The following is a 25406-nucleotide window of genomic DNA, read 5'->3' as shown; positions in this document are numbered from 1 at the left end:
AAGAATCTGCTAATACAGAGAATATTCTTCCAGCTGTATGAAAACCACATGAAGTGCCCTATGGAGGGTTATCTCTCTATGGTCAGGTGACACAATGCCACCAACTAATCTGAACAGAATAACACAGTCTGTCTGGTGCTAAGGGGCTTACATACAGGAGACTGTTCCACAGAAACCCACAGAAATACTCGTGAATAATTTACTGTGATAGTAAGGTCTATTTAAGAGACTATGTTTCCCATTTTGCAGTTGAGTAAGGAAGGTTTTGTGTAAATGTTTTGTTTGTTATTACAATATTCAGACCTCTGTATTGGGTGTACAACTGCATTCTGGGAAATGAAAGGTAGGACAGCTTGATCCCGTCATGTGTGCTTCACGTTGTTTCTTTGTTTTATTCCTGTCACTCAAACTAAATCATCTCTCTACAGCAGCGGTCCCCAACCTTTTTTGCACCATGGACCGGTTTATGCCCGACAATATTTTCACAGACCGGCCTTTAAGGTGTCGCGGATAAATACAACAAAATAAAACTAGTACCAGTACCAAAAAAAAGATTTATTTGTAACACACGTGAAAAGACCCAGGAAAACCGAGTTAACGATAAAAACGATAACAAAATAGCGCTGAAAACCGATAAAAACCCTGAAAACCACACATTTCACACCTGAGCCTCTACTCTTGCGGCCCGGTACCAAACGACTCACGGACCGGTACCGGTCCGAGGCCCGGGGGTTGGGGACCACTGCTCTACAGTATTGTCAAGTGTGGTCCTGTCCCTGAGGTAACATTCATCTGGGCTGATTCTACTTAAATAACACTGAAACAGATAAATATGTAGTATCTCATTACAATAGAAGCATTACTCACAATAGAAAAAGTGTTTGAAATTGTGTGTTTATTTAAATTTAATTTAAAAATCGAATTATTAATTAGATTTTTACTAATATAATCTAATAATGTAAAGAAAAAGTCATATTTCCCACCCTATTTTATTTGATTTCAGGAAAATAAACAAAACAAAACAGAGGTTTCTTCAGTAAACCAGTTTTGTAAAAGTCAACATCCCAGCAGGACGCTTCAAGCTTCTGCAGAACATCCAGCGAGTAAAGCTGATTACTTTGTGTGAAAGAAATGAGAGAACTGCACCATAACTGTGTTATATATATCTGTGTGTGTTATAATGCTCAAACACCACATTGAACTGGGTTTGGGTTGGGGGTGGGGTGGGGGCATCTTCAGAGCATCTTTAATACTGCCATTGTGCCATCATTTGCATCATCCATCCTTCCATTAACACATTATCTTCTTCATCTGTCACTTATCTTTTCACCCATCCATTATTAGAACTTCTTTCTGCTAACTCAGTCTCCAAAGACTAACCTTCGTCATTTCTCCCCCACTCTGTCTCTGCCATCATCTCATCAGTGGGCTTGAGACTGATGTAATATCAAACCTCTCTACATCCAATAAAGCTCATCTCCTTCTCTGCCTCTTTGTCAAACAGATCAACACTCCATCAGAAACACATACAAGGTGGAAAAGACCTTTGACCTTTGTGACCTGCACAGCACAGTGTGGTCTTCACTGCGTACTGCCATCTAAAACTGAGCTCAGTGTCACTGCTGTCTGTTTTTAAACCACAGTGTTACTTGGTGTCAGTGATCAGTGCTGATTAGCGTGAGGCTAGAGCAGGGGTCAGCAACCCTGGGCACGGGTTAACTGATGGCATGGCCATAGCTGGACTGGCCATTGGGCCACCGGGTATTTGCTCGGTGGCCTGATGATTTTTGTTTGTTTGGTTTTTTGGGGGGGGTTTTGTAACGGTATAAACAATGAAAGGTGTTGGATTAGCCAGATGCTGGCCGGTGTGTAAAAATAACTCAGTTGTTTGGTGGTGGCATCGCGGAGGTTCCACAGATTCAGTAAAATTAATAAGTGGTGGAGGCCAGCAGGTGGATGAGGGAGATCGGAGGCAGGAGGAGCAGAGACCCAAGGCGGCCTCCGGTCCAAGTGTCAGGTGAACTGAACTTCAGGTAAGAAGTTATGACCTGCAGTCTGTCTGGGTCAGATATAAATCAAGTTTAGGTGGAGTTTATTTTCATTGTGCTGACTTTTACAGTCAGTTACAATAACTCATACTGCATACTAGCTAGCATGATGGAGTTTCTATACAGTTGGGTGGGTGCTTTGATGTTACTGATGTTGAACTTTATTTAATTCATAAGGTTAGTTAGTAGAGTTGCCAACCGTCCCGTAAAAAGACGGAATCGTCTCGCATTCAGAGAAATCATTATGTTTCGTGTTTTTGCTGAGAGGGGACGCAGTTTGTCCCGGACTTCAGCTAGAATGAAAAAGACACAAAGGTGGAGTTATTCTTTGTCTTTGCTGCACAGCTGCCTCTTCTTCTCTCATTCTCTCCCCTCTCTCGCCTGTTGCTACTTTAATCATGAAACTGATCAATGATCAGCTGATTGGCTTTTCTCTCTTGTTTGTTTATCGCCCACTTTGCGCCAGAAAGAGTCAACCAGCGGATGTCGCGCTAAACAACAGCAGCACGTTTAAGCTTGATCAGCTGTTATTAGAATTTATTTAATATTAATTTCTAGTATCAGCTGATTTTTGCTGGAGCCACAGCTGCAAAAAAGCTGCTGGTCATGATGTCGGTTTGGTTATCTGGTGGATACCAGGAGATGTTCTTACTGAATCATCAGAGCTGAACAGGTGATGGAGAAACAGGTTTACCTTTTAGGTGACATGAATGAGTTGAAGGGACGTTATGAACTGTTTCTGAGAGACAAATAACACCAGGATCCTTTTCTAAATAGCTGACAGCTGGTAACTGTGCAGGGGCGGGTCTAGCAAAGTGTTGCCAGGGGGCCAGGTAGGGCATTAACAGGGAAAGGGGGTCACAAAGAAATACTTTCTTATTTTCATTTAAAATGTCTGGCTGTTATTAAATAATTATCTGAAGCTTACAACCAAAGTTTTTATCTGATGTAAAATGTATAGAAATCATACATATATCAACAAGACTGTACATCACAGTCACAACAGCATTTGTTTTCATTCAAAGGCTTTATGGCTTTAATACCTGGTGGGCCGGTCTTTAGTCAAAATGCCCGGACTGTTTTTTTGTCCCAGTCCAGCCCTGTGCATGACACGCAGTGAATTAATCTGAGAAGGTGCATCAAAAAATAAATGGTCGTGCCAGCGGTGCACATTGCAAATCAGCTCGCATAGACACATTAGTTGTGCCTCTTCTTAATGACGGTATCTTAACTAACAACCCCAAGTACCAGATTCAATTCAATTCAATTTTATTTATATAGCGCCAAATCACAACAAAAGTCGCCTCAAGGCGCTTCATAGATACAGAGAAAAACACAACAATCATATGACCCCCTATGAGCAAGCACTTTGGCGACAGTGGGAAGGAAAAACTCCCTTTTAACAGGAAGAAACCTCCGGCAGAACCAGGCTCAGGGAGGGGCGGCCATCTGCTGCAACCGTTGGGGTGAGATTCAACTTGTAATTGGCTAAAAATAACTTGGCCTACTGGTAAGAGGGACGTTGTTAGCTTTCCACATTCCGACACTTCAAAAGCTTCAGGAGCTTTCCGCTCAGCACATCATCAGCACCACAGAGAGACACGGATACATCCGTAGACTTGACACACAATGCATTTTTGGGACGTATGGACCAATGTTTTATTTTCTGATCAAACCAGAAATCTTTAATGAGCAGCTGGATTTGTCTCGCATTAACTGACTGAGTTAAAGCCAGTTAATGCAACATCGAAGCAGCTGGAATCCACAGCTGTGCGTGTTCATGGAGCTGCATTTTCACCTGCTGGACATCACTACCTGACAAGTTTAACTGTCTTCAGAACATTGCAGAGGCCTTATTGACAGTATTTGGCTCTACATATCTGTGTGAGCAGATTTTCTCTCACATGAGTGTCCTCAGGTAGCCGTCTGAATGCTGGACACTCGGAGACCTGTGTCTCTGAGTGGGAGACCAGAGATCAGAGTGTATTAACAAACATGCCATATTGGCCCAGTTTATTTTTCTTATCATTCTTGTGAGGAGACCATAAATAGCATCTGTATTTCCTGTCTACAGTCCATTTGCTGTTATGGAGTTCTTGTTATGGATAAAAAGTGTCTTTTTTTGTTTCAAAATAGCTGATAACTATTCACTGATAGCTGCCAACATCTGCGAACAAATATAATTCTATAAAGTGGTTCTATATAGTGTATAACTGTTATCATAGAGCGTTATTAAATTTATTGCTAATGCAATCATGGCACACTGACCTCTGAGGAAATTTTAAATGGCACTTGCCATCAGAAAGATTGCCTACCCCTGGGCTAGAGTAATGTTTGGACTGTTTCTTTGTGTCATGATGGGCTCACACTGAGCTCTGGACTGACAGTCAGCATATGCTTATACTACATGTGTATTTGCTAAGCCTTCTGCTCTTCAGCTGCAAGCAAACATTTCACTTTTGGGTCCCAAATTTTTGTAAAATTAGTTGATTTTTCTTTCAAATCGATTTAAAAAAAAGTTTGAGTCTTAAACGTTAAACTGTGTATGTCTTTATATTCAGATAATTCATAATTCAGAGGATGAATATAACTGAAAAAAGACCTTTACACAACCAAAGAGAGAAGCAAAAGGCAAGCCTCCGCCTAACCTCATGCTGAAGCTCAGCAGGCTGAAGACATAATGAGCAAGTGATGGATTCATCAGAAATGTATGAATCTCCATTCGTCTGCACATTCTCTCTCTGCCTCTCTCAGTTTTAGGTCATTACTAGATTGGAGGCAGGAGTAGACTGTACACATCTGATGTACTGACACGGATAAATGAGCATGAATGGTAACACATGAAAAAGAACTGCAGCCAACCAAAATCTTCCACAGCATCAGCCAGTTTTCTGATGTTAACAATCAAACATAATAATTAGACATCTCAACCATCATGTTACTGTTTAAGCACACCGATAACTTTTCATTATGCCACGCAGCCCCAGTAAACCAGTCCAACCAATTAAATTGTAGCCAAATGCTTCAAATCAAGTACAAATTATATCTGACTGCTTGATGAGCCATAAAAGGAGCAGCAAACAGAACCAGGAGCAGAAAAGAGGAGCAAAGGCTTACTTACTGAATCTCTGAGGCTCCAGCTCCATGCTGCCTGCTGCTGTGGCACTGAGACAACTGACACCAAAACAGACTGAAAGCTCTACGTAGCTCCCTCCCTCACTCGCTCACTTGCTCGCTCTCCCTTTGTGTGTCTGTTGTGGTCAATGACTTCTGCCATGATAGCACAAAGCTCATTTTTCTCTCTTTTTCATTTTGCGTCCCTGACTGCATTGAGGCTTCTTCACAGCTCTCCTTACTCCCCATCACCGCCCTTCATCTCTCTGTACTCTTCTCTTTCTCATCTCTCTCCAGCCTTGGTTGCTATGCTCACTAGCTGTGTGTAAAGTCTGCATACTCCCATGTTACAAGTGGCAAACAGAAGAAGAGTTAATACAACATTCCAGTTGTTATGTGCAATGTTTAACTAATCGTGGCTCAAAGATTTGGCAGTTCGTCTTGTAACCGGAAGGTTGCCGGTTTGAGCCCCGGCTCAGACAGTCTCGGTCGTTGTGTCCTTGGGCAAGACACTTCACCTACCGCCTACTGGTGATGGCCAGAGGGGCCGATGGCATGATATGGCAGCCTCGCTTCTGTCAGTCTGCCCCAGGGCAGCTGTGGCTACAACTGTAGCTGCCTCCACCAGTGTGTGAATGAATAGTGGAATTGTAAAGCGCTTTAAGGGCCCTGAAAAGCGCTATATAAAAGCAATCCATTAATTTATTAGACCACCTGTAAACAGTGTGTAATACATTTATTAGACCTTCTGTCATAACAACAAGAAAACACAGCTACTTATTCTCAGAGGATGCTGTGCTGTAGTAACACAAGATGAACCTTGAGAGGATTGAATATGGTGTTGAGCGACTGATTACAAATATTTCACTCATTAGTTCTCTCCTTTAATTTCTAGAAAGCCTTAAAGGAACAGAATTCCAATAAGGACAGATCATTGGAAGGAACTGCACATGATTTATTGATATACAGAATTCAGTTATGCTGTCTGGCGATTACATTCTGATAACCCATCCCAGTGGTGATAGGAGCCTACACCCCCAGAGTCTAGATGCTGAAAAGGAAAAGAACTGGAGGAACGAGAGGAAGCAGACAGCACAGACACTAGTAGATGAAAAACTACACCAGTTAGCTCTGTATAAAGCACTGTAAATCAAGTACAGCACATCATTTAATGCTTCGAGCATGAGTCGTACTTCCACAGTGGTGCTGAAACCCAGTCCAGTGAGGGATGACAGAGCAGTGACCAGCACAGCATGTAGAGGTGCTGGCCCAGATGGTGGCAGAGCTTCTCTCTGTTTGTGCTTAGCGAAGTTCCAGGTGGAGGCTAGCCATTGTTGGAAGACTGAATTATGCCGGCTTTAAATTGTGACCCATCCGAACCGGCAGCCGCGCCTACTTCCTGCTTCCAAACAAGCTGTGCATTTAGCCCTGTGTCTTGTGGTGTGCTGCGTGAACAAGTTTACCTTTTGAAATTAATAAAATATCTGGTTGTTGTGAAACTGCAATCCTGTGGCAGCATTGGTTTTTTTCCTTGGGAGCAGGGAGCGGGCACGTTATCCTTCCTTCTTTTTTTGTTTCCCCTAGGCCGGGGTGTAACAGGGATATACACAAATATCCCACAGTGCTGCTAGAAAAAAAAGTTTAAGGGCAAAACACATAGAGTCAAGGCTGCAATTGGCTTAGCGATGTGCGTCATTGGTGCGCGTCCTTCCAGCAGTCTCAGCTAGTGAACCAGCTGACCATTCCAAGCTCTTTTGCACTATTACTGTTAATGGAGGTCCCTTTGAGTGCATTGGCAAGACCTTATCACTTTGATTTAGTTCTGCTGGATTATGCAACACAATATCCTGAGGCAGTGCCATGGCACTAGTTTTCCAAGTCGGCATTCCTAAAAAGATACTGACTGACCGCGTCTCTTAATTCATGTCTCGCACAATAAAGGCGCACCTGTCATAGACGCCCACATGACATCCCAAAAAACTACCTAGTCCAAAGTTCAAATGTTGAACCTCATGTTGACGTCCATGTTGGTCATGGTTGAACATCCAAATTGTGGACCTAGTTTGTACCTGGAACGAAGGACCAAGTACAGACATGGTCTGCAAGTCTATCCAACATCCGGTGTTTAGAGTGGCCAAATTGAAAAGCTAAACATTCTGAATATGTCTATTTTTAGCATAATAAATAATTTTACTGTACTTTAAATATATGTTCATTGTAAACCTTTGTACTGTTATGGCAAATGTTAGTATTATGACCTTTGCGTAAAACAGTTATTCAATACAAAACCATTTTTCATATAACACGATTGTACCAGGAAACATGGTAGAACCTGAAAATTGTAGCAACTGCTTTATGCAAAACAGTTTCTGTACAGTTTCTCTTTGGTCTTGAAAACCTCCATGTTTGTGTCTTTGTACACATGAATTTCTTTTTATTTACTCAAATCTTTCCTTTGGGACTTTTTACACAAGAGTGTATGACACTTTTCCTCATAGACAACCTCAAGAATAGCAATGTACTACTCTCTGTTTTACAAGACCTTAGGAGTTTTTATTCAATGAATGAATACACCCATTTGCAATAACTGCTGTTACAAAATCAGAGACACCTCTGATAACTAAAACCTGCATGGCCACACCGACAGCTCTGATAATCCATTCATGGTTTTGCTGGTGTGTGGATCAGCAGGGACACCTGTGCTTGTGGTTCAGACTGAAGAATTTTGGTGTGACTGACTTGTTTAACTTTCAGTGGTTTTCTAAGCTGTTTGAGGAAGAAAGACGTGCATACATAAACAGACACACAGCAATGATTGTTCAGTTCAGGACTGAAATTCATTAAATTCATTTGAGAAATGGGATAGTCACTTCATATATCAGGAGCTAGATGTTATAAACCCAAAACCAAAGCAAAGAAACACCATGGCTCTTTCTTTCTTTCCCAATCCCCCTGCCAACCACACAGCACATGCAGACGTGATGGCATCCACTGAATACACCAAAGTTCAAAATGTTTCATGAAAGTGTCCCTCACATAGTGTGGTGCATTACTCTGTCCCTCCAGTTTCATCGTCTCTGTCATGACCCTGTGCCTTCTCGGCTGACTCTGTATGGCTACAAGTGTTTTTGTTGTGCTGCATCTCTCTCCCCTCCCGCACACTGCGCTCTACCGGGGCGGAGTCATGACGGCTCCAGCCCCTGGCTCGGACAACTGCAAACAATCATCTCATCCACTTCTTAAGGCGGCTGCTGAGAGTGCTTCTTCGCTGGATTATTGTGTAACACTCGTCAGTGTCATCGCTAATCTGAGCTTTTTCCCGAGTTTCCTCCCTGTGTCAGATTTCTCGCCAACCTGAGGACCGCCGTTTGGTGAGCTAAAAGCCGGAGTCCAAGCTACCTGAGCTTCAGTGAAGGATTGTGTACTTAGCCATCCCCTTCCCGTGCCTGTGTTCCCCGGAGACCCTCTTCCTGTGTCCCCTCGCCTGTATATATCCGCACCTGGTGTCTGTGTGTAAATAAATTGTGAACTGAAGTGACGGACTGCCTCCGAGTCTCTCCTGAGCCTGACAGAATAATCCAGCCATCGCTATGGACTCGGCAGACCCAGCCTCGGCAGCGACAGCCCCCAAAGCTTCTTCAAGCTACTGCCGTCAGGGAGGAGACTGCGGAGTCTCCAGGCCAGGACCAGCAGACTGAAGGACAGCTTCATCCATCAGGCTGTCAGGAAGCTTAACTCCCTCCCGATTCTGCCCCCTCTCCCCTCTTCTCCTCCATGGTCTCACTGAACTCTGTCACATACACACACACACACACACACACACATACACACACACACACACACACACACACACACACACACACACACACACACACACACACACACACTCTGGCTCACTCACTGGCCTGCACCAGTTACCAGTCACTTTGTGGAGCATTGGACTGCCACTACCTCATAAGACTTTGTTGTTATACTATCTCTTACTGTACATTACTAAATCTCCATTTGCACTATTTGCCTATTTGCACTACTCTGCCTGGTTTACACTCAATGTCATTTACCCTTACCTGAATACTGTATATTGTATATTGTATAGCTTTCTTGTTAATTTGTATTATATTTATTTAAATTTTTACTTACTTAGTAAGGCTCAGCGGAGAAGTGGCATCTCTAACTCAGGCTTTCGCCCAACGGACTCCACTGGCCGACGATCCGCTTCCTGCGGCTCCTCCCCAGGTAACACACGCTCCTGCCGTCACTACAGCAGCCACAGCAGCCACAGCTACTCCGGCTGCTAGCGCAGTAGCTTCAGTAGCCTCCGCGGTTTCGCTGGATAAGCTTTTACCTTCACCTGAGGTTTTTTCTGGGGAGATGGGAAAATGTGCGGGATTTTTGTTGCAGTGTTCCATGCAGTTTCAATTACTACCTCATGTGTTTGTTACTGACGGGGTTAAGATCGCTTACGTCACCCAGCTACTACGTGACCGAGCCCTGGCCTGGGCCCAGGCCCAGCTGCAGGCTTGCCCCGGAATGTCTTACGATGACTTCCTGTCTCGCTTCAAGTCGGTGTTTGATAAAGGCTCTAGTACGGAGGCTGCCGGCTATCGTTTGATTAATCTGAAGCAAGGTAGGCGGAGCATGGCTGACTTTTCTGTTGATTTCTGGACCCTAGCTGCGCAGACCAAGTGGGGACCTGAGGCCCTGAAGACCACTCTGCTAAATAATATCCGCGAAGAGCTCAAGGATGAGATAATGATGCGGGAGCTTCCTGCTTCTCTAAATGCTTTAATGTCCCTGTGTATTCAGGTGGATGATCGCCTGCGGGCGCGCCAGAGCTCACGAAGACAGCAGTTTCGTGAGCCCCTGGCTTCTCGGGAGCCCCAACCCGACGCACGAGAGGCTAGAGCTTTTGGAACTGAGGAGGAGGTACCCATGCAGCTGGGACGTTCTCGACTCACTCCTGCGGAGCGACAACGCCGGTTTTCCGCGGGTGAGTGTTTGTATCGCAGTCGCATGGGGCATTTCATCTCTGCCTGCCCGGCGCTGGCAAAAGGAGGCGCCCGCCAGTAATTGAGAGGGTACTGGTGGGCGACCTGTCCAGCAACAAGCCTCTTCCCCGTCTCTTGCTGTCTGCAAAACTCACCCTCCGGTCGTTGTCCCATTCCCTCCCTGCGTTAATTGACTCTGGTGCAGAACAAAATTTCATTGATGCGTCGCTAGTCTCAAAGTTCAACATTGGCACACGGCCACTGCCTCATCCTCTCCGCGTGTCCGCCCTGTCCGGTCACCGGTTGCCTGACATAACGCACATCACCCTACCTGTCACACTCACTCTCTCCGGTAACCACGTTGAGAACATTTGTTTCTGTGTGTTTAAGGCACCAGTGACCCCGCTCGTACTAGGTTATCCATGGCTTTCACAACACAACCCACACATCGACTGGAAGAAAGAGCAAGTTATGGGGTGGAGTATGGGCTGCCACATGACCTGCCTTCGGGCCGCCACGCCTTCTGCCCTTTCTTCCCTCCCCGGGAAGCCTTCAAAGTCGCCGGAGCTATCTTCGGTTCCTTCCGTCTATCATGACCTCGCAGCAGTTTTTAGTAAGGATGAGGCGAGCTCTCTTCCACCACACCGGCCCTATGACTGTGCCATCGATCTTCTCCCTTGGGCGCCTCTCCCCTCTGGCCGCCTCTACAGCCTCACACAGCCCGAAAGGGAAACCATGGAGAGATACGTCAATGACTCTCTGGCTGCTGGGATAATTCGCCCGTCATCTTCCCCGGTGGGGGCAGGTTTCTTCTTTGTTGATAAAAAAGACAAGACGCTCCGGCCGTGTATTGATTACCGCGGCCTCAACAAGATCACTGTAAAGAACAAGTACCCTCTTCCCCTCCTGAATTCAGCTTTCGAGCTACTCCAGGGGGCCACGGTGTTCAGCAAACTAGACCTGCGAAACGCTTACCACCTGGTGAGAATCCGGGAAGGAGATGAGTGGAAGACCGCTTTCAACACGCATATTGGACACTTTGAGTATCTCGTCATGCCCTTTGGCTTAACCAATGCGCCCGCGGTCTTCCAGGCCCTAGTTAACGATGTTCTGAGGGATTTTATTAATTGATGTGCTTTTGTGTACCTAGATGACATTCTCATTTTCTCTAAGTCCCAGGCGGAGCACGAGAGTCACGTGAGGCAGGTCCTGCAGCGCCTCCTGGAGAACCGGCTGTTCGTGAAAGCAGAGAAATGTGAATTTCACGTCGACACGGTGGCCTTCCTTGGCTATATCATCTCTCGGGGGGGATCTCAAACCTGACCCTAAGAAGGTCCGGGCCGTGGTGGACTGGCCTCAACCGCCGAACCGCCAGAGGATTCGCCAACTTCCACCGACACTTCATAAAGGACTACAGTAAGGTTGCCTCACCTCTCACTGCACTTACCTCCCCCAAAGTTCCTTTTCAGTGGGACCTCTCTGCTCAGAAGGCCTTTTCCCTACTAAAGGAGAAGTTCACTACCGCCCCCATCCTCCGTCAGCCCAACCTCAGGCAACCGTTCGTGGTGGAGGTGGATGCTTCGGACTCTGGAGTGGGAGCAGTTCTGTCACAGCGATTTGAAGGTACGCTCCATCCCTGTGCGTTCTTTTCTCGTCGTCTCTCACCCACAGAACAGAACTACGGCATCGGCGATCGGGAGTTGCTAGCGGTCAAACTGGCCCTGGAGGAGTGGAGGCACTGGCTTGAGGGCACGGAACACCCGTTCATCGTGTGGACCGACCATAAAAACCTTGAGTACATCCGGTCCGCCAAACTCCTAAATTCACGACAAGCCAGGTGGGCCCTCTTCTTCACTAGATTCAATTTCTCCATCACTTACAGACCAGGGTCGCGCAACGTGAAACCCGATGCACTCTCCCGTCAGTTTTCCAGTACGGAGGGGGACTCCGATCCAGAACCGATTCTTCCAGCTACCTGTGTTATTGGAGCTGTCACATGGGAGATCGAAGCTCTCGTGCGAGAGGCCCAGGATACTGACCCCGACCTGGGCATGGGCCCCCCTCGTCGGTTGTTTGTCCCTGCTGCTGTCCGACCCAAAGTGCTCCACTGGGGCCACACTGCCCGGTTCACCTGTCATCCAGGAGCCCGCCGCACCATCACCTTCCTCCAGCAGTTTTTCTGGTGGCCTTCCTTGGACAAGGACGCCAGGGAGTACGTTATGGCGTGCGCCACATGTGCCCGGAACAAACGTCCCAACCAACCACCCGCCGGGCTTCTTCAACCGCTCCCCACGCCAGGACGGCCCTGGTCCCACATAGCGCTGGACTTCATTACGGGGCTCCCACCGTCATCAGGTAACATCACCATCCTCACTATCGTTGATCGTTTTTCTAAGGCAGCTCATTTCATCGCCCTCCCGAAGCTCCCTACGGCCCTGGAGACCGCCCGGCTGCTCACCACCCACGTCTTCCGGCTTCATGGCATTCCAATGGATATCGTTTCCGACCGGGGACCCCAATTTACCTCTTGGGCTTGGAAGGAGTTCTGCACGCAGATCGGCGCCACGGTCAGTCTCTCTTCGGGCTTCCACCCTCAGAGCAATGGACAGGCCGAGGGTACCAACCAAGAGCTCGAAGCAGCACTCCGCTGTGTCGTCTCTCTCAACCAGACCACTTGGAGCGAGCAGCTCCCCTGGGTTGAGTACGCCCACAACTGCCTGACCTCATCAGCCACTGGACTGTCGCCGTTCGACGCCTCATTGGGCTACCAACCACCCCTGTTCCCGGCCGTGGAAGGTGAGCATACCGTCCCATCAGTACAACATCATTTCCGCAGGTGCCGCCGGGCCTGGCGGTCCACCCAAGCCGCTCTGCTGCGGACGGCGGAGCGCAATAAGGCGCTCGCCGACCGCCGGCGGGTCCCTGCACCTGCCTATACGGTTGGGCAACAGGTATGGCTCTCCTCACGCTTCGTTCCCATTCGTGTTGAGTCAAAGAAGCTTTCCCCGGCATTCATCGGTCCGTTCGAGATCGAGGCCCTGGTCAATCCGGTATCTGTCCGTCTGAAGCTGCCTCGCAACATGCGTATCCATAATGTTTTCCATGTCTCCCAGGTCAAACCCGTGCTCTCCAGCCCGTTGTGCCCTCCTTCCAGGCCCCCTCCGACCCGCCCGGCTCGTGGCTGGGCAGGAAGTGTTTGACATCGCCCGCATTATGGACTCTCGGCGGCGGGGGAGGGGCGTTCAGTACCTGGTGGACTGGGAGGGCTACGGGCCAGAGGAACGTTCCTGGGTGCCCCGGTCGGCGGTTCTGGCTCCTGGTCTGCTCCGCGAGTTTCACCGGCGGCATCCGGGTAAACCGGGTGGGTCGCCGAGAGGCTCCCGTTGAGGGGGGTACTGTCATGACCCTGTGCCTTCTCGGCTGACTCTGTATGGCTACAAGTGTTTTTGTTGTGCTGCATCTCTCTCCCCTCCCGCACACTGCGCTCTACCGGGGCGGAGTCATGACGGCTCCAGCCCCTGGCTCGGACACCTGCAAACAATCATCTCATCCACTTCTTAAGGCGGCTGCTGTGAGTGCTTCTTCGCTGGATTATTGTGTAACACTCGTCAGTGTCATCGCTAATCTGAGCTTTTTCCCAAGTTTCTTTCGTGCCGCAACTTACCTTTTTTCCTCCCTGTGTTAGATTTCTCGCCAGCCTGAGGACCGCCGTTTGGTGAGCTAAAAGCCGGAGTCCGAGCTACCTGAGCTTCAGTGAAGGATTGTGTACTTAGCCATCCCCTTCCCGTGCCTGTGTTCCCCGGAGACCCTCTTCCTGTGCCCCCTCACCTGTATATATCCGCACCTGGTGTCTGTGTGTAAATAAATTGTGAACTGAAGTGACGGACTGCCTCCGAGTCTCTCCTGAGCCTGACAGTCTCATTGTTTGTTTTTTAATGAACAAACATTTTCCCCTCAGGCACTTTAATCAAGTCTTCCTCCCTCAGTGTCACTGTTATCACAGATAAAGTGCCTGTTTTCAGTGCTGTTACTGTCAGTCTCGTCTGAACTGAGCTGAAAACAAGCACCAAGGTAAAAAACAACAACAACAAGCTTTTACAAAGGTACAGCTCCTTTCCCAGCAAACATTGTGATGATGATGAAAAACTATGTTTGTTATGTTCTGTGCCGTGAGGTCACTTTGAAAATGTTGGCCGTTTGCTGTTCAGTCTGTTTCACAGTGAGTGCTCTCTTTTTATTTCTTCTTTATTTCACCAAATAAAACCCATTATTCAAAAAAACTTTTAACTTTTCATAAAGTTCTTCTTCTGTAACGAAACGATTTACATGTGTTAGTTTTTGTGTTATATGTTGTTGCCTTTGTTTATTTTGTTTGTTCTAATGTGTAACTTTACTTCATAACGCCTAAAAATTCAACTTAAATTCTTGTTTTGTTAAATCTGATGAAAATTAACAACCTTTTCAGGTAATAGCATCTCTGCCATTTGTTGCAGGACATTGTCAGTCTGGCCTAATGTCAAATGTGCTGTCCTGTTACTACTTATTATTCCGTCATGACTTAGATTGATATGACAGGTTTGTTCTGTTATGTGAGATGACAGCAACATCAGTGTTACGGAGGCATAGCTAAGGTTGTTGCAAGTGAAGCAGGAAGGGAACACTGATCATTCATTTCACATCTCCCGACAAATGAAACAGCACCAAATATTTGAATCAGTCACGTCACCTCTGGTGTTTCGTAGCCTTAGCGTCGTCGGTCATGTGATTACAAAGATCTGACATAAGCCCCGGCACAGTGAGACAAGACGCTTCGGCTGAGATGAAACAAGCTTCAGAGTCTCAGTGTCAAACATCTTTAATGACGCCTCGTGGACTGTAGCACGTTCCTCTTACTGCATCCACATTGTGTTGGCAAGATGTTGATGTGTCGCTCAGTTGTGCCATCTGCTGGTTGCAAAAAATATTGCAGGCGACCCGGTTAAAAAGCGCTGTGGAGACTAAACTCTGTTCATTCATTCTGACATCTGGACACCAAATGAGTGATAAGGCATTATGCATAAACAAGAATGATGTGCATCATATTTGTGTGTGCAGTGTATGATTTCATGGGGTTACAAACATCACAGTTGTGTGACTGCAGGTGTGATCATCACATGACAGAAAGTGCTTTAAGTGCTCAAAGTGTTTGTTTTTAGGGCAGAAAGCACAGAATACAAAGAAAAAACTAAAAACCAGCTTATAGCAGGACTTCACATATACTGTAGTGTGCATCCATGTGGGTTTACTGGATATAAATACAGGCTCCATATTTATGCAAAGGTGTAAAGAAGGTTGGTTTTAGGAGTGATTTATGAGGTCAGTCGCTGATGTTGGACAGTCGGGCTTGCATTCTCCACTGGAATTTATCCCAGAGGTGTTCTATCAGGTTAATGTCTGAGTGGGTGAGTGATTACTTTTGGCAGTACAGTTTAAGGTTATGACATATTGTATCACAACTTTTTGGCAGCTGGGCAGACATACCAGTGTGTAATATTACAGAAAAACCAAGGTGAAAGAGAATCGATTGAACTGATTGTCCTGAATTCCCTTCTTTGGTTGTATTCAGTATTTTATTTTATTTTTTTGGGCCCATTGGTGTACCCAGAATAAAGTTGTGCAATATCACCTGTGCAACAGCAGTAGCATGTACAATTGGACTGCTAAATGAACTAGTCGGCCAGTTGAAGGATTTTTCCTTTTTTACAATTGTTGTGTTGTAATCTGGTCAGCTTTTGCTGTTTTACATTTCGAATTCTTGGCATGTGATTTAAAGATCAGCCTGTGAGTGAATATGAAGGGAACTCATTTCTGAATCCAGTGTTCAGAGAATATCCTGCATATACTGAACTCAGTCAAACTGTTTGACATGCAAAATGACCTCAGTCTTTTTTTATCGCCCTCATGTGAACTGACCAGTGTCAAAGTCTTTACTCAGTAACAGTAAAGTATTACTCATTACTTTACTCTTTACTTTTAAAGTAATGCAGTATGTTCTTTACTATCACCAATGTGAGTCACAGATAACGTGTCTAACAGTCACGTGTGCTTGCTCAGGCATTGTACGGTGAATGCAAACACCTTCTTTTGATCCATGATGCCATTAAAACCTTCACCTTCACTGAGTCGCCTGTAAGCTGTATTATATAATTTGACTGTCAGAGAACAGATCTGTGCATTTATGAATCTTCAGCTCATTGACTGAGCCATCATACACTGTGCACTGTCTCAGAAACCTGTTTGTACACAAACACGAGGTTCATGAAACATGACATGTTTCTGTTGTAACTGTGAAATCTCAGCCTCTCTTTGTGTACTGCTAATGATTTACTCCTTCTCACACCTTCCTCTTTCTATCAGCAATATAGTGATGCTATTAAAAAGGTTGTTGTAGTTTAAAAATGAAAATCTTTCCCTTTAAAGATTAGATGAGGCCAATTTGGCATCCAGACTCATATATTTCAGCATTAATGGTGCTTTCACAAATGTGTAACTCATGCCGCATGTCTGTGAAGGTTCTCAGTCAGCCAGGTCACCGTAGTCTAAAGCAGCGGTCCCCAACCTTTTTTGCGCCACGGACCGGTTTATGCCCGACAATATTTTCACGGACCGGCCTTTAAGGTGTCGCGGATAAATACAACAAAATAAAACTAGTACCGGTACCGGAAAAAAAGAAGATTTATTCATAACACAGGTGAAAAGACCCAGGAAAACCGAGTTAACGATCAAAACGATAACAAAATAATGCTGAAAACCAATAAAAACCCTGAAAACCATACATTTCACACCTGAGCCTCAACTCTTGCGGCCCGGTCCCAAACGACTCACGGACCGGTACCGGTCCGAGGCCTGGGGCTTGGGGACCACTGGTCTAAAGAGCTTGGAAAGAAGTCCAGAAGTCCTTTCTTTCCAAGCTTCTTAGACTAACTCATGCCAAAATATACACATTAGCACGAATGTTGGCTTTTGAACTATGCTATGATAACTAGATGGATGGTCACCCATATTTTTAGCTTATATAGCACAGCATCCATGGTTTCCAGAGGATATGTCTAACTGTGCCCGAGTCCATCAGTGAGTCACGTGTTCCTTCAGTCAGACCTGTAAGTACTTTCACTGTGTCTAACTCATCTGTTTGATGTGCACACACAGATCTCTACAATATCAGCTTTTTAGAATTTTGATTGTTTCCTTCAGTTGTTTCCACCCTGTACATGAGCACTACAATGCACACTGGCTCTTCTGAACATGTGCTTTCTGTTGCTCAGTTTACAGGGTCAGGTGGTCTTTTACTGAGTTTTTGGCTGTCATGGTTTGGTTAGGAGTGTATGTTTTAAAAGCTGAACACATAATATAAGACGACAGCTTGATACCTTGTTAAACACAATCATATGAAATCCAAACCTTGTGCGCTTGTAATGCTCCTCCCTGCCCCTGAGAGGCGCTGTGAGTTATAGTGTTGGCTGTCTGTCTCCAGTAATGTTTCCTGGAGCGGCTCAAAACTCTGCAGCTACTCTGAACACTCTCAGTGGATGTTAGTGGACGCGAGAGTGTGCAAAATGCAGCCCAGATAAGAACAAGCGCTGTTAAGTTTGTTTTCAGCCCAGTCACGTTTTATCTCGTGTAGTGACCGGACGACTGGACATCAGCCTGCGTGTGAATGAAGAGCAGTCCACTGGACGGTGATATCTCGGTGTCACAGCGTGTGACCGGCTGTACCGGACGATGCCCCTGGCTCCTGCGACTCGGGCTCAGCTGATTCGGTCCAGTCAGAAGGACGACTACTATCGAAGCTCTCTGAGAAACAGCGCTAACGACGCCTTCCAGACTCTGGCCGGTAAGAGAAGCACAGCTAAGCTGGCACTCAGTCATTCTGGTATAAGGAGGACTGAAAGTCTTCTTTTTAACTCAGTTCACTTTTGGGCTCGTCCTGCGATGCGACAGGTGTTTGTCTCCCGGTGTAATCACGGTCTGCGACTTCAGGTGCTTCTGATGTCTTTACTTTTATAGGGAAACAGCCTTTAGTGAGCAGGATTATTTACAAAGGGGTTTTATATAAACTGTAGATAAGATCACTCTTAATATGTATATGTGTATATGTGTGTATATATATGTGTGTATATATATATATATATATGTGTGTATATATATATATATATATATATACATATATACATATATATATATATATATATATATATGTATATATATATATATATATATATATATATATATATATATATATATATATATATATATTAGGGCTGCTCGATTATGGGAAAAATGATAATCACGATTATTTTCACTGAAATTGAGATCACGATTATTTGACGATATTTATTTAACCCTTTAAGACCTACTATGGAACCAAGTCCACCAGAGCTTATATTATTATTATTATTTTTTTACATGTTGTAGTGCCATTTAGAATAGAATAGAATAGAATACTTTTATTTGTCAATTTCTTCAAATGTACTTGCCATACAAAGGAATTGAAATTACGTTTCACACTGTCCCATGCGTAGACATTGACAACAATAAGGTGCAGATGCACAACAAAAAAAAAAAAAAAAAAAAAAAAAAAACAGCCCTAACAATAAAGTAATAAATAGTAATATAATAATATAAATAATATAAACAGTGCCAAAAGAAATACCAAAAATATATATATAGCTGCAGGTGTGTGCAATTGCAATGCAAGTCAGGAATGTTTTCAGTTCCCGGTTCAGAGAGTGTTTCCTTGCTGGAGAGTGTGCGTGGGTGAGGGGGAGTAGAGTCCAATCTGTCTTCCTATACTTCTGCCAATCTGGTGATTCTGCTGGCTGGGAGTCGGGAGGGAAGAGAGTTCAGCAGTCTCACAGCCTGGTGGATGAAGCTGTTGGTGAGCCTGGTAGTGCGGGAGTGGAGACTTCTGTATCTCTTTCCAGAGGGCATTTGTGGGAGCATTTCAAGTTGCTATACATCAATACAACTGTTATAGCCCATATTTTAATAATATGTATGCATTAAGTCCATAGTAACTACATAAATTGCAAAAAAGTGCAATAAACTACAAAAAAAATTGAAAATCGCTTTTGTTTTGTTTACATATATTTCTACTTGGAGAAATTTAAGAGGTTTATCCCTCAAAACTTTAAATACAATAAAGTTGCAAAAAATAGTTTACAACAACAGGAAATTTATTTTGAGTGTCTTCATAGTTTTATTTTGGAGATACACCAATTTTTATACACTGCAGGAAAAACAAAAAACAATCCTATGATGCAAATTTGCAAAGAAAACAGCATGTGCCTCATTTCACTGTGGGAAGTGTTACGAACAGCTGATAGGAACGGCAAAGCGTGTTTCTGGAATATTATGTTTTTGTTCCTGCAAGCGCTTTTTATGCAATTTTTGCAAAGCTATATGTGGAAGGAAACCGTGACCGAGGACAAGCTGATGGCATCAGATGTAAGTACAACTCCTCCGGTTTCATATGCAAAACAAATTATTGCGCTAGCTTACACGGTTCAGGTTCTACTTAGCTTTCCGAGCTTCCCTCGGGTCCTCTTAATCAGCGGTCTCCAACCTTTTTTGCGCCACGGACGGTTTATGCCCGACAATATTTTCACGGACCGGCCTTTAAGGTGTCGCGGATAAATGAGGGAGGGGCTAATAATCGGCTCAGTCGGCCCAGATCGTAATCGTGATTAAAATTCGATTAATTGAGCAGCCCTAATATATATATATATATATATATATATATATATATATATATATATATATATATATGTGTGTGTGTGTATGTATATGTGTGTGTTAGGGCTGAACGATTATGGAAAATAATCTAATTGCGATTTTTTGCCCCAATATTGCGATTGCGATGCGATATGCGATTATTTTTTAAGGTCTTTGTCTTCTGTATTATTAAACAAAGACAAGCAATACATCATATAGTATGGCCAATACTATATTACATTAATTTTAAACTGTTCTTTCCTGGAAGACAGACCTCTGTTATGATGACATGAGGTGATGCATGAATTGATGACTGACATTTTTATTTAACTTCTTCAATCACAACAGTATATTTGGACATACACAATAGTTTATTTTTAGCTTACAAACATCTGAGCATAAAGTGCTGACAAGGAACCCTGGTGTAAACATTAAAATGAAAGTCAGTACAATGTGCAGATTGCAGAAATATACATAAACAAAATCAGTGGCTTTACCACACTCAGTTTTTCGACATCTGTGAACTACTAGACAGTCATTCAATTAAAAAATAATATTAAATAAATAAAACTAATAAATAAAAAATACACACATCTTACTGATCTCTGCAGTCAGTAACATTACACATAAAGTGCAAACATAATAGCAATTGTATAAACACACACACAAACACGCCTTTAAAATTTAAAGGCGTGAAATTGGACGGTCTAGTTCTGATTAGTGTCACCGCTGTCTCGGTGGAGTTTAATAAACTCGGCCGTCTGCTTCTTGCTATCTAAAATATAACCAGACACTGGTGTAAATTCTCGACTGTCTCATACTTCTGTTTAATAAGTTTTCTGTTTGACGTTTAGTCAGCTGTGTGAAAACCAAGGAGGAACCCACCCGGGGGATTAATAAAGTTTTATTTTATCTAATCTAATAACTTTAATCTCAGCCAAACCGATTTACTCACGAACAAACAAAACACTGAAAAAAGCCCAACAATAACACTTTTAGGTTGTCTAAGTGACTTATATATTACGTTTAACCCGAGCAGCGAAACTCCGCGGTGATCTGAAAATGATGTGCCGGGAGTTGTGCCGTTCTCGGCCGCATCAGTAACCCTCGAGCTCCCGGCTAGCTGTCGAGCTGGTGGGTAGCAGACGCCTCTGAAAACGTCGAAGCACTTTTGCAAATATGGGATATCTTGATAAACCGAGCAGATATTTGATGTTTACACAACTACTTTCTCGCCTGAAAATATTTTAAAAGTTTATTTTTGTGACCCAGAAAGATTAGTATGAGTAATTTTAAAACTTAGTAGCGGCCGCCATTGCTGGAAACTGGAGTTTGGCTGGGCCGCGCTATTAATTCTGGGATATGGTAGTAATTTGGACAGCCTTCGGCGCGTCGCTGTGACGTAATCGGTCTACAAATGCGGCCTCAGGAGGATGCAGCCCATGAATTTGGACATGTCCAGAGTATAATCGCAGCCTTTGCGGTTAGAAAATTGCACTTGATCATGTCGCGATACGTGTGTATATATATGTATATATACGTATATATATGTATATGTATATATATATGTATATATACGTATATATATGTATATGTATATGTATATATATATGTATATGTATATATATATGTATATGTATATATGTATATGTATATATGTATATGTATATATGTATATATGTATATGTATATATGTATATGTATATATGTATATATGTATATGTGTATATATATATATATATATATATATACATACATACACACACACACACATATATGTATGTATGTGTATATATACTGCTGCACGTGTGTGTTTTGACGTAAGCGTTTGGTGTTTGTATCGTCTCTGCTCTGTTGGACTGTTTAGCCAAAATCAGCCCATCTGACCTAAAACTGTTATGATATAGTGAGATTTTCTCATCCAATAAAGGAATATTTAATTTATAATCTACTCTTTATTTGATCAGAAACATGCAGCTTGTGAGTTTTCTTTTTACCCATGTAAGCAGAAGCTGAAGCTGTCGGACAAATACAAGTTTGTCTCCGTGTATAATCCATGTGTATATGCACTGTAAAGATATTTGTCTGTGGGATGATATTAATCAAACATATTTCATGCTGGGCATTATATGATATTGCCAAAGTGAGGTGACTGTAGCCTCCGTATGTTTTCTTCATCTCCCTGTAGGATCCAGACGATGGCTGGAGTGGAGGAAGGAGATCGAGCTGTTGTCAGATCTTGCATATTTTGGCCTAACAACATTCTTGGGTAGTCACCATAAACCATGTTTAGTTAAGGCATTTAGCAGATTTCCTGTTTTGATCGATGGTTCTCCTCTCCAGGCTATCAGACTCTGGGTGAGGAATATGTTAACATTGTCCAAGTGGATCCCACTAAACGTCAGATCCCCTCTCCAGCCAGACGAGGTGTGTTTGTCCTCTGCCACGCCTTCGTTCCTTATCTGTTGGACAAGCTGCTGGTGTGTCTGGAGAACGAGCTTGAAGGCGGGCAGGAGAGCCGCCGTCGGCAGCAGGTGGGGTCTGTGCCATGGAGCCTCGAGTCTTGGCTGAGGAGATGGGTCCAGAAAGCGGCGGCGCTGTGTTCAGAGCCCCAGAGGAGGGCGTGTCTGAACGCTGTGTTTGTCCTCCAGCAGAGCCTGACCCTCCTCTATCGCCTCCACTCGGCTCTGTTTTACGTCAGCGGGTCGTTCCATCACCTGTCCAAGAGAGTGGCTGATATTAGTTATGTAGGTAATTTAAAAAAATCCAGTGCTGTAGGAAATATTTGTCCCTGATTTCTTTCGTTTTGTTGATTTTTGCATATTTGTCATACTTAGACGCATCAGATCATCTTTGGTATCACTGTGGATGAATTCTGTGCTACTCTTCTTCGCAGAATTGTGACCCTGATTTTACTTGGAGTCCAATGAAAGTGACATTTCATCCTACAGCTCGTATCTTCATGAATGTGTGTGTGTGTGTTTTAGATGCGTGTGGTAGGGCTGAACAGTAACGACAGCACCGTCGGGAGCAGTTACAGGTTACTGGGAGTCATGTCCCTCCTCCAGCTGCTCATCACTGTGTGTCTGCAACTCAACAACTTCAGACAGAGACAGAGAGCCAGGCAGGAGTGGAGTCTCCACAGGAAGCTCAGGTACACACTGGTGTGACAGCTTAAATCCCAGCACCATGTGCTCATGTCGGGGCATCGTTCCTGTTCCAGCAAGATTTAATCTACAAAAAACGCATTCTAGAAATAAAACCTGATGAAATTCATGTCTTTATAAAAAAAACAAAAAACAAACATTTAATTGAAGTATGTCTGTGTAGTCCACAGCACAGACAGAGCTCCGGCCCCAGAGCTGCCCTCTGCATCCTCTGCCTGGAGGAGAGGAGACACTCCACCTCCACCCCCTGTGGACACCTGTTTTGCTGGGAGTGCATCACAGAGTGGTGCAACACCAAGGTCAGTGTGCACCATCTTCAGTGTTATTGGACAAACAGCAGTGTCAGCTGTCATTAAGTTCCTGTTGCCGTCTTGTCAAAATAAAGTAAGAAAGAACCAAAATGCTTACTAGATTACTGACACTAATGGTATTTGTAGCCAAGCCAATGTCCTTTTACTGGCTTCTGACATGTTTGATAATTAATGAAACGCACTGTAAGCGCACATTTTTAATAACTTGAACATTAAAATGGGCAGAAATAACTGATCGAAAATTTTGAAACTTTGAATGTAGACATTTTCCAGTCTGCCCACAGTGATGCCAGTTCAGTCGTGGTGGGCAGCATTGCTTACATTTACACCAGTAAGACACTTAACAGCTGATTAAATCTACAAGCTAGCTTGTTTAACCAATGAACACAGGGGAATCCTGGAACAGGAGTACAGGTAGTTTTTGAGGGTCAGCATCCCGGTGTACCCTGGACGGTCTCTGCAGATGTTGTTCCTATAACAGGAATTCTGCTGATTTGTGGTGTGTGGTCGTGCTATGCTCCTCCCACAGCTGGCTTTCACAGACGGCTGCCCCTCCCTGAATGTTCTTCATGATGCTCATCAGAGATTGTTGAGATTTTCTTTTAATATAAAGTCTTACAATACTTGACAACTAAAATAAAAAGCAAGTGACCAAGTTTTACAGCAGAAAGAATGCAGTTTTCTTTCTGACGTGAGTCCTTTCTGTCCTCTGGAGGTGCCTAAGTGCAAGTCTTACTTTTCTATCTAATTAAAAGATAGAAACAAGAAATGGGGGAAAAAAGATACATTTAATTTTTAATTCCTTTTTTTGGGCACGTCATCCAACGGATAGTCCTATAAACTGAAAGTAGGCAAAGACAGACACCAACTGCTCCACCATGCTTCCTTCCTGTTGGGCTGCCTTCCTGTGGCACCGTCGGCTTCACACCTTCAGCTACTAATGCAGGCTTGCTTGCGGTTTGTGGGTGTATATAAAAAGAGGCACTGTGGTGATCTGGTACCGTGGGACATGATTATTCAAGACCTTGTGTGGGAGCAGATGTTAAGATTTAACAGGGAGCCAATGAAGAGGAGCCAGTATAGGAGAAACACGCTGTCTCTACTCACTGCAGCATTTTTTACCTGCCCTCTGAGACAACCTGATAATAACTCGTAGTTCATTGTTATCAGTCCAGCCAGAAGTAATCATTATATGAACTCGTTTTTTTCAGCATCACTCTATATTGTGCAGTCTTACATATTTACACATCGTGGTCGTTAAAGCCATCCAGAGTGTAGTTAGACAAAAGGTTTCTAAGATTCTTAACATCATCTGAGTTTAGACATCAACTGACATCAAGGCCTTTGTCTTTGCTATGTAATGAAAATGTGTGCTTCTGCATGCAAGAGCTTTCTGTAAACCTTTCAGTCTGCTGTTTCACAGCACAGGAGTCTCTTTGAAATAGAAACTAAAGGCCTGAGATCGGTCCATAACTGGCTAAGCTAGGCTGGTCAACTGACATCTTAAATCTATGTTTAATTACCAGTAAGTGCAGTACATGGCCATGATTAAAGATAGACTGATGATACTTAATGTTGAAGCATTAATAGATGGTAGAGCAGTCTTCACCTGACCTCATGTGTTTTACAGGCAGAGTGCCCCCTGTGTCGGGACAAGTTCCAGCCTCACAGACTGGTGTACCTGAGGAACTACAGCTAGAACCACAGAGCCTCCACTGTAATCAACTCAACTGCAGAAAACACAACTTGTTCTTTTTTCTTTTCTTTTTTTTGCATTATTAAAAGAAAATTGAAAATATGTTACCAATAAACATTAAGTATTAAAATATGAATACAAACATGTACATGATTTGTGTTGCAGCCTCTGTTTCTGTTAGTTTTTGCATTTCTGTAGTAGCACGCTCCTCGGATAAAACGTAGCAGCTGATCCAGTGACAGGTGTCAGATGAGCCGTATCCTGCTCATATTTTGGAATAAGGCTGCAAATATGACGAGACACGGAACCAGTGAAGGGCTCTACGTACT

The 25406-nt window shown here is 44.1% G+C and overlaps 1 protein-coding gene across 1 annotated transcript; it reads left to right on the top strand.

Moving 5' to 3' along the window:
* Nucleotides 1-17654: 17654 nt before the first annotated feature.
* On the top strand, nucleotides 17655-25230 carry pex10 (peroxisomal biogenesis factor 10). Its single transcript, XM_004545935.6, has 6 exons — nucleotides 17655-18023; nucleotides 22092-22172; nucleotides 22247-22650; nucleotides 22891-23057; nucleotides 23234-23369; nucleotides 25012-25230. Exons 1-6 carry the CDS (start codon nucleotides 17912-17914, stop codon nucleotides 25078-25080), a joined length of 969 nt encoding a protein of 322 aa, XP_004545992.1. The 5' UTR covers nucleotides 17655-17911; the 3' UTR covers nucleotides 25081-25230.
* The last annotated feature ends 176 nt before the right edge of the window (nucleotides 25231-25406 follow it).

The sequence above is a fragment of the Maylandia zebra genome, linkage group LG20 (assembly GCF_041146795.1).
Source record: "Maylandia zebra isolate NMK-2024a linkage group LG20, Mzebra_GT3a, whole genome shotgun sequence".
Classification (NCBI taxonomy): domain Eukaryota; kingdom Metazoa; phylum Chordata; class Actinopteri; order Cichliformes; family Cichlidae; genus Maylandia; species Maylandia zebra.
The sequence above is the reverse complement of the archived record's forward strand: the minus strand, read 5'-3'. Positions and strand labels throughout refer to the sequence as shown.